Here is a 14,131-nt window from a genome sequence, read left to right as displayed (position 1 = left end):
AGAGTCTTTGTCACTCACCGAAAATTGCTCTGCTTCAGAGGCCGATTCAGTTTCACTGCCAGAGCAAAGCAGGCTGTATGCTTGTTCCGCACTGAATGTTCTGTGGGCCATTGCTTTACTTTATATGCCTCCCTAACAAAAAAAAAGCAAACCTAATCTAACACTACTAGCCTTAAACCTAATCTAACACTAGTATTTTTATTTGTTGTTTGTTTGTTTTGTTTTTTTCGTAACCCTAACTAAAAAGAATTAAAATAATTTAAAAAAAAGGTAATCTGACAAGAGGGGGATGACATAGAATGGGGGGGATGTGTAAACAATTCGGTTTAGGGGATTTACCGACGACCATGAGGTAGACATTTTTGTGACTTTTTCTTCACTGTCAGGGCAGCACTGTAGTGTATCTCTCTTCTCTCCCAGAACAGCTACAATGAGAGGGGCACAGCCCAAGTGCTGTCATATTTACTAATATTGGGGGCTTTTGATCACTGTGATGGGGTCTCTCGGAGTAATCAAAAGCCATCAGCCAATAAGAAAAATCCCAGCGGTTGCTGGGTGCAACGAGGCAGATCTTGGCTGGCGCACTCTGCATGCGCCTGCCATTTTCTTTCGGCAGAAGGAGGGTGATCACAAATCCGATACCTAATGTGCCGTGGTGGTCTTGGGGACTTAATTTCTCTCATCTCTGATATGTTAGATCATATCAGAGAAGAGGGAAATTAATTTTAAATCGGATTTGTATATAGAATTCAGTGAATATCTTTGATCATGTGACAGGGGACCATGAAAACTGGCCATGATCATGTTCTCCAGGGTCTCTGCTACACCCCGTAGAGGGGCATGACTAGCCTGATGCAGTGCCTGGCCACCTTATCCCAAACCAATCTTCAGTTGGCTAACAGGTCTTTGACAGGCCTCTCACGTGGGAAAGACCTGCTAATGAACTGGAGCAAGTCGGGGAGAAGCTGCCCAGGGACTGTGGTGGACTAGTTAGGTCTCTTCCTAGCTGACCTTCTCTGACCAGCTTTTTAAAAATATGTTTACTCTGAAATGCTGCAACATTTCTGAATAAAACATACCTGGCTGCACTCATGCTGCGAGGCTCTGATTCATGCTGCTTATGAGTCTAATGATGAGTTTCTTTGAATATGGATTGGCTGGTGCAGCTCACTCCTGTTGTATGCATGATCAGCAGTTGTCGTGCATGTGACTTATTGTAATGAACTGGTGTATGATGCCTGCCAATCATGGCATGGTCCCAACAGGCATGCGCAGAGCAAATCTTAACAGCACTGATTGTTTCCCAATGTGGAAGCGAGCAGTACTGGAGGACCCCTTTAAGTATGCTTAGGGTTTTTGTTATTTTTTAACTGCGTGAGCAAAATTTAATTGGACATAAATTTGTGCCTGATGTAAGGAAAAGGAAATTGGATAATAAGTCACGGAAATTTCTATTCTTTAGGCTGGCAAAAATTGGATGTTCAGCAATGCAAAATCCCCTCAGCACTGTGAGCTCATGGCTGGTCACCTTCGCAATCGTATCACGGCTGAATGTGCACATTTTGAATTGCGCTTGCACCTCATATATCTGACTAATGACGTGCTACATCATTGGTAAGTAATGTTGATGACAGAACAGCAGATCGCAGTTGTCAAAGTCTAGGTATATGTATATATGTAGAGACAAAAAATGTGAATCCTCACTCCAAAAATTATATAAAGAATAAAGTGGACTTTACTAGGTCCATACGGCATGGCGACGTTTCGGCTCTCAATGAATATGTAAATATTTTTATTTCAATAATCAGTCCTTGATTGTTCTTGGGTTGTCTGGTTGTCCTGCTCGGCACCAGTTACAGTTGATGTTGGCAACATATGCCAAAAGTTTACTTTAAGCAGTTCAAGACAATTTACCCGTTTCTGACCAGACACTTGTCTTTTTTTTTTTTTTAAATTGATTTATTTTTTCATCACCGTAAAGTCATATGAAGATATGAAATCATGTTGACCAATTTTTCTTTAGGTATATTTGGGGAAAGCATTATAAATTTTGCATAAGCTTGTAACAGATGTGGATTTGTCCTATAAGAATATATATATATATTTTTTTGTCCCTTAGTCAGAGGAAGCAAGCACGGGATCTTCTAGCTGCCCTTCAAAAAGTAGTTGTCCCAATTTACTGTACCAGTTTTTTAGCTGTGGAAGAGGACAAGCAGCAGAAGATTGCACGTGTAAGTACTGTAGGAAGCTTTTCTGAGATATGACAGAAACTTATTTCCATGATAGGCAGGCGTCACAGGGGTATTGGAGGAAATAAAAAGTCTAAGTGCATGCGTATGATAATATCTGCTGTGAATGGTTCTGATTATTGCACTCACCCTTTGGATGTGTTGTATAGTCACTCGAAAGGACCATGTGATGGATCCAGTCTTTGTATACCTCCGGTCTGCATCACAATGACTGGAACTAAACCAGCCTTGATGCAAGGTTTGCTTGTGAATGTAGTATTGGGAAAAAGGGCTTTCCCTTTTCGGTGCTTCCGTTGGACAAGGATAATTTTACAAAAATTTTTATTAAAACCTTTTACTGAGATAAAACAATGCATTTCAGCCTGCAACAGCCTTCATCAGGTATATTATGCATTTAATTTTTATTTTCTTTTTTGGAAGAAAAAATTTGTCTTTATAGACTAGGGGTGTGCCTCAATCAAATGAAGTTAAAACTACACCCCTGTTAGGTCAGCATGATCTTGAATCAAATTGGTATCTCAAAGAAAAAAAAAATTATATATACTGTGTGTATATGTGTGTGTGTATATATATATATATATACTTGAGTATAAGCCGACCCGAGTATAAGCCGACCCCCCTAATTTTGCCACAAAAAACTGGGAAAACTTAATGACTCGAGTATAAGCCTAGGGTGGGAAATGCAGCAGCTACCGGTAAATGTCAAAAGTAAATCCTCCCCGTTATACTCACCTGGTCCCGTCGCTGTGCAGTCCCTGCTTCCCCGACGCCGCAGCTTCTTCCTGTACTGAGCGGTCACTGTTACTGCTCAATACAGTAATGAATATGCGGCTCCACACCTATGGGAGGTGGAGCCGCATATTCATTTACTGTAATGAGCGGTACCATGTGACTGCTCAGTACAGGAAGAAGCTGCTGCTGCCGGCGCCGGGGAAGCCAGGGACCTGCAGGGATCGCGCCTGGACTAGGTGAGTATTTTTAGACAGCTCCCCCTCCCCTGCCGACCTCTGGGTATGACTCGAGTACAAGCCGAGAGGGGGACTTTCAGCCCCAAAAAGTGGGCTGAAAATCTCGGCTTATACTCGAGTATATACGGTGTATATATAATTTTATTTTTTTGTCATTGTGGTCTGTGTACATCCTTTTGTGTATGTGCTTTTTATTTCTGCGTATTTTTATATAACATTTTTAATAAATATATATATATATATATATATATATATATATATATATATATGTATATGTATATGTGTGTATATATGTATGTATATATATATATATATATATATATATATATATATATATATATATATATATATATATATATATATCATGTTATATAAAAATAAGCAGAAATAAAAAACACATACACAAAAAGATGTACACAGACCACAGTGACAATTACACAAATTACATGACAGTGATACACAATAGAATATGTGCAAATGTATAGCATTAAATTGTAATAACTTTTTTTTAAAAAATGTATGATTAAAAAAGTGTGTGTATTTTCATCTTTTCTTTTCACTCCCCTCTCTGTTATAATTCGGGTTTTTTAATCGAAAAATCCAGTAAGACTCTTTTCTATATAATTTTTGGATCCTGTTTGTGTCATTCTGGGATATTTGTTCTACAGGGGGGTACCTTTATGTCAAATTTTTTGTGATGTTTGACTAGGAGATGTCTGGATATAAAACAAAAATCCCTCTCTTTAGTGTTGTGCCTGTGGCCATTCATACGCTATTGCATGGTTTGTGTGGTGCGACCCACATACTTGAGACTGCAGTGAAAGGTGATCACATATATGACATAATCACTCTCACAAGTGAGATGTTGACTTATGTTTATAGTCTCTCCTGTGCTCCCTGATATAATGTAATTTTGTTTGTGACTGATAATATTGCAGCAGTGACACTTATTAGATCCATATCTGAATGCTCCAATGGAATCTTGTATAGAGATTTTCTTAGAATTTGAAGAGGAGAGGGGTTTCCCCAAATCGCTAGGCGCAATTATGTTTTTAATTGTATCCCCTCTCCAGAAATTGATGCCGGGATTATTGGGTAACCATTGTTTTAACCCCTTAAGCCCCGAGGGTGGTTTGCACGTTAATGACCGGGCCAATTTTTACAATTCTGACCACTGTCTCTTTATGAGGTTATAACTCTGGAACGCTTCAACGGATCTTGGCGATTCTGACATTGTTTTCTCGTGAGATATTCTACTTCATGCTATTGGTAAAATTTATTCGATATAACTTGCGTTTATTTGTGAAAAAAACGGAAATTTGGTGAAAATTTCACAATTTTTCAACTTTGAATTTTTATGCCCTTAAATCACAGAGATATGTCACGCAAAATACTTAATAAATAACATTTCCCATATGTCTACTTTACATCAGCACAATTTTGGAACCAAAATTTTTTTTTGTTAGGGAGTCATAAGGGTTAAAAGTTGACCAGAAATTTCTCATTTTTACAACACCATTTTTTTTTAGGGACCACATCTCATTTGAAGTCATTTTGAGGGGTCTATATGATAGAAAATACCCAAGTGTGACACCATTCTAAAAACTGCACCCCTCAAGGTGCTCAAAACCACTTTCAAGAAGTTTATTAACTCTTCAGGTGTTTCACAGGAATTTTTGGAATGTTTAAATAAAAATGAACATTTAACTTTTTTTCACACAAAATTTATTTCAGCTCCAATTTGTTTTATTTTACCAAGGGTAAGAGAAGAAATTGGACCCCAAAAATTGTTGTGCAATTTGTCCTGAGTACGCTGATACCCCATATGTGGGTGTAAACCATTGTTTGGGTGCATGGCAGAGCTCGGAAGGGAAGGTGCGCCATTTGACTTTTCAATGCAAAATTGACTGGAATTGAGATGGGACGCCATGTTGCATTTGGAGAGCCCCTGATGTGCCTAAACAATGAAACCCCCCACAAGTGACACCATTTTGGAAAGTGGACACCCTAAGGAACTTATCTAGATGTGTGGTGAGCACTTTGACCCACCAAGTGCTTCACAGAAGTTTATAATGCAGAGCCGTAAAAAATAAAAAATCATATTTTTTCACAAAAATGATCTTTTTGCCCCAATTTTTTATTTTCCCAAGGGTAAGAGAAGAAATTAGACCACAAAAGTTGTTGTGAAATTTGTCCTGAGTACAACGATACCCCATATGTGGGGGTAAACCACTGTTTGGGCGCATAGCAGAGCTCGGAAGGGAAGGAGCGCCATTTGACTTTTCAATGCAAAATTGACTGGAATTGAGATGGGACACCATGTCGCGTTTGGAGAGCCCCTGATGTGCCTAAACATTAAAACCCCCCTCAAGTGACACCATTTTGGAAAGTAGACCCCCTAAGGAACTTATCTAGATGGGTTTTGAGCGCTTTAAACCCCCAAGTGTTTCACTACAGTTTATAACGCAGAGCCGTGAAAATAAAAATTCTTTTTTTTTTTCAGAAAAATGATTTTTTTAGCCCCCAGTTTTGTATTTTTACAAGGGTAACAGGATAAATTGGACCCCGAAAGTTGTTGTCCAATTTGTCCTGAGTACGCTGATACCCCATGTGTGGGGGGGAACCTCTGTTTGGGCGCATGGCAGAGCTCGGAAGGGATGGAGCGCCATTTGGAATGCAGACTTGGATTGATTGGTCTGCAGGCGTCACGTTGCATTTGCAGAGCCCCTGATGTACCCAAACAGTACAAACCCCCCACAAGTGACCCCATATTGGAAACTAGACCTCCCAAGGAACTTATCTAGATGTGTTATGAGAACTTTGAACCCCAAAGTGTTTCACTACAGTTTATAACGCAGAGCCGTGAAAATAAAAATTCTTTTTTTTTTTTCACAAAAATGATTTTTAGCCCCTTAAATTTTTATTTTCCCAAGGATAACAAGGGAACTTGGACCCCAAAAGTTGTTGTCCAATTTGTCCCGAGTACGCTGATGCCCCATATGTTGGGGTAAACCCCTGTTTGGGCGCACGGGAGAGCTCGGAAGGGAAGGAGCACTGTTTTACTTTTTCAACGCAGAATTGTCTGGAATTGAGATCAGACGTCATGTCGCGTTTGGAGAGCCCCTGATGTGCCTGAACAGTGGAAACTCCCCAATTCTACCTGAAACTAATCCAAACACACCCCTAACCCTAATCCCATCTGTAACCATAACCACACCCCTAACCCTGACATACCCCTAATTCTAATCCCAACCGTAAATGTAATCCAAACCCTAACTTTAACCCTAACTTTAGCCCCAACCCTATCCCTAACGTTAGCCCCAACCCTAGCTTTAGCTCCAACCCTAGCCCCAACCCTAACCCTAGCCATAACCCTAACCCTAACCCTAGCCCTAATGGGAAAATGGAAATAAATAAATTTTTTTAATTTTATTATTTTTCCCAAACTAAGGGGGTGATAAAGGGGGGGTTTGATTTACTTTTATAGCGTTTTTTATATCGGATTTTTATGATTGGCAGCTGTCACACACTAAAAGACGCTTTTTATAGCAAAAAAGTTTTTGCGTCTCCACATTTTGAGACCTATAATTTTTCCGTATTTTGGTCCACAGAGTCATGTGAGGTCTTTTTTTTTTTGCGGGACGAGTTGACGTTTTTATTGGTAACATTTTCGGACATGTGACAGTTTTTGATCACTTTTTATTCCGATTTTTGTGAGGCAGAATGACCAAAAACCAGCTATTCATGAATTTCTTTTGAGGGAGGCGTTTATACCGTTCCACGTTTGGTAAAATTGATAAAGCCGTTTTATTCGTCGGGTCAGTACGATTACAGCGGTATCTCATTTATATCATTTTTTTATGTTTTGGCGCTTTTATACGATAAAAACTATTTTATAGAAAAAATAGTTATTTTGGCATCGCTTTATTCTGAGGACTATAACTTTTTTATTTTTTCTTTGATGATGCTGTATGGTGGCTCGTTTTTTGCGGGACAAGATGACATTTTCAGCGGTACCATGGTTATTTATATCCGTCTTTTTGATCACGTGTTATTCCACTTTTTGTTCGGCCGTATGATAATAAAGCGTTTTTTTTGGCTCGTTTTTTTTTTTTTTTTTCTTACGGTGTTCACTGAAGGGGTTAACTAGTGGGACAGTTTTATAGGTTGGGTCGTTACGGACGCGGTGATACTAAATATGTGTACTTTTATTGTTTGGTTTTTTTTGGTTTTTTTTAGATAAAGAAATGTATTTATGGGAATATTATTATTATTTTTTTTCTTTATTTAGTTTTTTTTTTTTTTACACGTGTGAAATTTTTTTTTTTTTAGCTTGTCCCAGGGGGGGACATCACAGATCGCCGATCTGATAGTTTGCATAGCACTCTATCAGATCGGCGATCATACTTTCATCGGAGCAGGCTGCTCTGCAGCCTGCTCCGACCCGGAAGTACTCCTTGCAGGACCCGGATGCAGCCCCGGGGCCTGCAGGGAGGAGATGCTCGGTACAAGGTGAGTACATCACCTTGTACCGATCGTCTCAGGGAAGCACGCAGGGAGCCCCCTCCCTGCGCGATGCTTCCCTGTACCGCTGGTACACCGCGATTATGTTTGATCGCGGTGTGCCGGGGGTTAATGTGCCGGGGGCGGTCCGTTACCGCTCCTGGCACATAGTGCCGGATGTCAGCTGCGATAGGCAGCTGACACCCGGCCGCGATCGGCCGCGCTCCCCCCGTGAGCGCGGCTGATCGAGTATGACGTACTATCCCGTCACTGGGAATTAAGTCCCAGGTCACCTTGACGGGATAGTACGTCATATGGGATTAAGGGGTTAAAAAGGAATCCTTTCTTAGGATATGCCAATATTTCTTTAAAATATGTCTTATTTGCACACTTCCCTGATTGAAAGCAGTGACAAAGTTTTATTCCCATCTTGTATTCTTTTTTTTATAGCGTTTTTGTTTTTATTTTTGCACGCATTTGTTTGTTCGTTGTCCAAATCCAAAGACTGTTTCTTATTTGTGAGTTTCTTGAAGAGGCACTCATTTTGGATTTTCTTCAAATTGGTTTCGTAAGCTTCCGCTATAAGTTTTTTCGGATATTTTTTCTCAAAAAATGTTTTTGTCAAAATTGTGGATTGTTCTACATAATCTGTCTTTTGTGTTGTTTTTACGGATGTGCAGATATAGGCTGAACGGTATGTTCTGCTTCCATTTGGAATAGTGTGCGCTCCGACTATCCAAAAAACCATTGGAGTCTTTATTTTTTTAAAAAGGTTTTAGTTATAATTTTTTTTTATCTGAGTGACTGATTTCTAGATCTAAGTAATGGATTTTTTTCTCTATTTATAATGTGTGTGAATGAAATGCCCCAATTATTCCTGGGTCGCATCCAGTTTCGCAAACCTATTTATGGGACGATTCGAGTCCCCGTTGCCCCTCAACCAAACACCTTATAAATAAAACATATTGTAATACAGATGGTATATTGATGACCTGATCATCTTTTGGAAGGGCACTGAAAATCAAGCAAACTTGCTTTTAGAAGAATGCAACAGGAAATTGCCAGTACCCCTTTGTTAGGTCCAGAGTGGGGATGTACCTGGCTGACCCTAGCCTCTTAATAAGCTCATCGACCTGGGGCATCGGATACGCGTCGAACTTGGACACCTCATTGAACTTCCTGTAATCGTTACAGAAGCGCCACTTTCCATTTGGCTCCAGCATCAGGACAGTAGGGCTGAACCAGCCGTTCTTTGACTCCTCGATGACACCCAGGCTCAACATTCTCTTCATCTCCCGGGAGATCACCTTGTGGCGAGCTTCAGGAATACGATACAGCCTTTGGTTCACCCTCATATGTGGTTCAGTCACGATCTCGTGCTCCACCACCTGCGTACCTCCTGGTAAGGCCAGGGTCAGACTTGCTTGTGTAATGCACCAGATGCCGTTTGTCAAACATTTGAGATCGAGGCGGTTTGTCCCCACAATAGGCCCAGTGGTGAACCTTTTGTGCTCTGACAGTCAATCCTGCTCTTGCCAAAATGTAAGTTTTTAGTTTGGCATACCCCTGCCCATCCTGTAGTGCCAAATCACCAGTCAAGTAGGGGGCTAGCACCTCAACCCACTACTCTGGTGGTAGCTTCTCACGCTCCGCCAACCGCTCGAACACCGTCAAAAAGGCCTCCACATCATCACCCGGGTCATTTTTTGCATGGCTCGTCTTACCATTTTACGGATGTACATGTAGTCACCTGGACTTGGGGGTGGGGCTGTCGGTCTTCCACGAACCGCCTCTGCCAGTAAGGTCAATCTGATGCTGCTAATGCTGCTGCTGCATCTGCTGTATAAGCAGCTTACTGGTCTCTTGACTCGGAGGACAGAGAAATTAAATGGGAAATCACGTTTTGTTTTTTTTGCGAACGCCGGTAAACGGTTAATTACTAGTGATCGCAACACGGGGGTCGGTAAAAAACCACCGAATCATGTTATCTGGGGTCTCAGCTACCCCAGGCAACCAAGAACCCAGAGAATATCCGACTCTGGGGGGCGCTATTCACTTTTTCCACAGCGCCGTTAATTAACAGCGCTGTGGTTTAAGTACCCTTAACTGCCGCCGTTAAAAGGCGTATCGGCGGTCGTTAAGGGGTTAAGCCCCAGACTCCTCCATCATGTGATTGGTCACATGAGCTCGACATCACACAGGTTCTGTCGGGACACTGCATGTGGTGATACGGTGTACCCCCTCCCACCTGCTCTATGGAGGTCCACTAAAACCAGCCCATAACATAACTCTCATTGAATTATCTCAATACTTAGTGTGTTGGAGGAAACTACTCTGGTTTTACATCTCTGACTCAATCATGCGCAGTAACACGTGTCACTTCACCTCCATCACTTCCCCAGTGACTGTCACACAGGTTAAAGATGAATCTGTGGGTGCGGGAGGAAATAAAATACTCATCCTTTTTTGTTTTTTTGTTTTTTTAGTTTTACACTATCTAATAATGCTCACTCACTGATAAGGTGTTGTGTGACAACAACAAAAAGTTGTTCAGTGGTTTTTACATGTCTATTAATGAAACTTGCAAACTAAAATTTTGAAAAATTCACAAATGGCCAAATTTCCCTCCTCATTGGCTTCCTTTTTCTTTCTGTAAGTTGCTGACTGTCTGGCATAATTCTTTAGTTGAGCTTGTCTTCCTCAATTGTAATGTTCAGTTAGCTAATAAACTGAGCCAGAGATCTAGCTCCTTCACTGATACAAGGCGGTGGAGAAGGCTCTCTGCCACTGTTGCTTGTTATGAAATATAAATTCTTACAGCAGACATTGCGCCATGAGCACCATGTGACAGAGTGAAATTGAGCCATCTGTAGAGTTTTGGAAGTGTAAAGAATTTAAAATTAAGTGAGGTTTGAAGAACTTTTTCTATTGTCAATATGACCTCTAACTTCAGGGCATAAAAATGGCATAAAGAGTGGTCCATTTCTTGTGTACTCCTTATTTGAGCCTTATCTCAGAGCTGCAAACAAATATTAAATCTGGAAAATTCATGGATACCATCTACACTGCTGCATAAATAAAGGTTCAGGTGAGTTGAAGAATGGTGGTTTATTCTCAACGCATTTCAAAGTCAACAAGACTTCTTCTTCAGGAGATGCTATAGGTGTGCAATATCACTACATACTGTTTAAATAGATTCCACATTCAAATCTGGTGCCAAAGGTGAACCACATGTCAGACAGTGTCAAAGTTCATGAACGTGACACATGGTACAGCACATGACAGTTACAGCTTAAACATGAGATTTCATTTAAACAAAAAAATAATGTATAATTATAATAGGTTTTCAGATGTAGGTATATTAATACAGAAGAAGAAATCAAGAATTAAAAAAGAAAAAATATATATTTTTTCAAATTAAAAAAAAAAAAGGAATTAACATTTTTTTTTTCTTGTTTTCTTCCTCTTGTTTTAATTCTTGATTTCTTCTTCTGTAATAATATACCTACAAATGAAAACATATGAGGGTATGTGCACACGATGCGGAAAACGCTGCGGATCGTGCTCTTCTTTCCTACAGTGTACTTTGTAGCTGCCAACAAATGGCATCTCCCACAGACTTGAACCTTCCATTTTATTTGTGGTCGGTGATTCATTTAATTGCATAGCTGACAGAAATCTTCCACGGTTACTTTATTTTCTTGGTAAACTGGATCCATGACCATCTGTTTTGCTGCTGCAGCTTCCATCTAATTAGGGCATTGCATTGTCTTCACAGGACAACCTATTTGCTGCAAACTAGCAGTGTTTTAGCTGCATCTGTCTACATAGACTATCCTAAGGCGCCCCATACACTAAAGATGGCTGTGTGCTGAACCACGCGTCTGACAGCTATCTCTTCTGACTGCTCCATACACAGGAGTGTTTGCTTTGCCAAGTGCTCCTGTGTTCTCTGAGAGAACTGCTGCCAGAATCCGATGGCAGTGGCTTATCTTACCAAGAACAAAGGACAAGCCAAAATCCAAAGTCCAAAATCTCTGATATACCTAATTGTAGTCTTCCCCGACATTGTCTAGAGGGGGAGTCTGGAGGCCCCCATGCCCATTATTCACTTGTCTGAGCCCTGTAATATCGGTGGGTTCTGCTGAAGGTTATCAAATGTATATGAGGGTCTTTAAGCTACAGAGGGTTTATGATATAATATTGTGATTAGTCTGTATATTTCAAAGACTCTTCCTTCCCCACCAAATGTGTCATAACTAGGGTTGAGCGAAACGGGTCGTTCATTTTCATAAGTCGCCGACTTTTGGCAAAGTCGGCGTCTCATGAAACCCGACCCGATCCCTGTGCGGGGTCGGCCATGCGGTACGTGATCTTGGCGCCAAAGTCGCGTTTCGTATGACGCGTTTATCGCCATTTTTTCAGCCAATGAATGAGCGTGGGCAGAGTGATGACATAGGTCTTAGGGGAGTGAACGCCTATCGTCATGTTATCGCTTGTGCGCAGTAGGGATTTGGAATGTGCAAAACGAAATTTTCTGTGCTGGGACAGAGAGAGAGAGAGAGAGAGAATATAGAGAGAGAGAGAGAATATATATAGAGAGAGAGCGAGAATATAGAGAGAGATTTAAAAAATAATTTTAAATAATATTAAAAAAATTTCTTCATTGGGTTTCGTGTTTCGGCCGAAACCCGACTTTTCACGGTGGTCGGCCGATTTCACTAAACTCGACTTTTAAGACAGTCGGGTTTCACAAAACCCGACTCGACCCTAAAAAACTAAAGGTCGCTCAACCCTAGTCATAACAGTTGTCAGATCTTACTTGGTAGAAAAAATCAGCAGTTTATGCAGCCGGATTAATATGTTTAAAGGGACTCTGTCATAACCAAAAAAAGAGAGAAGAAAGTAGCATGCAATACACAGGGATCACCAAATATAGCAAAATCTTTTATTAAAGTCACAACACAACGATTGGGGGCGTGGCCTAGCACTTGATGTGAGCGGTCGGCTTCTGGAGCTCCTCTGCTGTGACCCTGCATTTGTCCTGAAGATAAGATCTCTCTGGGAGCTGATAACGTGTTGTGCGGCTGAGGGAGGTCACCGAAGGTCGGCCTCAACGTGTGAAGCTGTGCAGAGCTGCGGATATGGTCCGGAAAAGACAGCAGGACGCCAAGGCAGGAGCAGTGACCCGGACCCAAGATGGTGCCGACAGTGTGGAGGCGGCTGAGAGAGCGGGCGCTGCAAATGCCTCATATGCAAGGAGTCTAGCTAGAGGTGGCTGCTAAGCTTGAAGAGTATGCCTGGGTGGACGGAGCAGGGAAGGAGATGGCTGAAGGAGAGGAGGAACAGGCTGGAGAGAGAAATTGAAGTGCAAGGAGAAGGCTCAGAGGATGATACGGTACAGGGGGGGCCAGAGGGGGAGGAAGGAAGGGGGGAAAGTGATTGTGTGGAGGAGCTTATAACAGGGGAACCCACTTTGCGAGACATTTATGATCTGACCAGATCATGCAAAACTGCAATAACAACTCTCACTCATAGAGTGGATGGGACTATAGCAGAAGTTAATACAATAAAGGCAGACATGACCAAAATGGATAAGAGAGTGGGAGAGGTAGAGGAGAGAGTAAGTGTGCTGGAGGATCAACTCTCTAAAATGCAGAGGTCCCATACTCGGTGTCTGCAAAAATGTGCTGCTTTGATTAATAAGAATGATGATCTGGAGAATCGCTCACGGAGGAATAATGTGAGACTAGTGGGTATCCCTGAGAAGACTGAAGGAAATGACCCTACAAAATTTATTGGAAAATGGCTACAGTACAAGATAGGCGCTGATAACCTGTCTAAGTTATTTGCGGTGGAAAGGGCGCACTGCGTTCCCATGAAATCTCTTCTGCCGGGGTCCCCCCCCCCCCTCGTACTATCCTTGCTAGGATCCTGAACTATAGAGATAGAGATGCCATATTGAGGAGTGCTCGTACAGCTGAGGACATGTGCATTAACAGCCAAAAGATCTCCATGTACCCAGATTACTCGGCTGAGGTGCAAAAGCAGAGGATGAGTTATGGAGCGGTTAAAAGGAGATTGAGAGACTTGAAATTGATTTATTCTACTCTATACCCGGCGAAATTAAGGGTTGTAGCCCTGGGGGCGGTTCACTTTTTTCCAACACCAGAAGAACTAAGATTTAAATAAGACTTAAATAAGCAAAAGCTTACAGCTGACAAAGAAAGAGGGAAGTGAAAGGAAGATTCTGGAGATGAAGATGATGCTGCCTTATTGTTACCTCTGGACTTTGGTTTAATAGATGTTGCGGTTCTCAGAGGACTTATTGTAATAATGTTGTTCTATATGCGGAGGAGTTGGGGAGGTGTTCTAGTTACAGTGGTTTACAGGTACTGAGGGAAGGGTAGC

General features: G+C 41.4%; 1 protein-coding gene across 3 annotated transcripts in view; it reads left to right on the top strand.

Moving 5' to 3' along the window:
• Positions 1-14,131, top strand: part of CHERP (calcium homeostasis endoplasmic reticulum protein) — a 121,054-nt gene that overhangs the window by 65,205 nt on the left and 41,718 nt on the right. For all 3 annotated transcript variants that reach the window (XM_077253024.1, XM_077253009.1, XM_077253018.1), the window contains exons 5-6: positions 1,463-1,614; positions 2,120-2,231. In XM_077253024.1, coding sequence (XP_077109139.1) covers positions 1,463-1,614; positions 2,120-2,231 — 264 coding nt within the window. The remainder of the gene's footprint in view (positions 1-1,462; positions 1,615-2,119; positions 2,232-14,131) is intronic.

This window comes from Ranitomeya variabilis, chromosome 1 (genome assembly GCF_051348905.1).
Source record: "Ranitomeya variabilis isolate aRanVar5 chromosome 1, aRanVar5.hap1, whole genome shotgun sequence".
NCBI classification, from domain to species: Eukaryota; Metazoa; Chordata; class Amphibia; order Anura; family Dendrobatidae; genus Ranitomeya; species Ranitomeya variabilis.
This window is presented reverse-complemented; position numbering and strand designations above follow the sequence as displayed.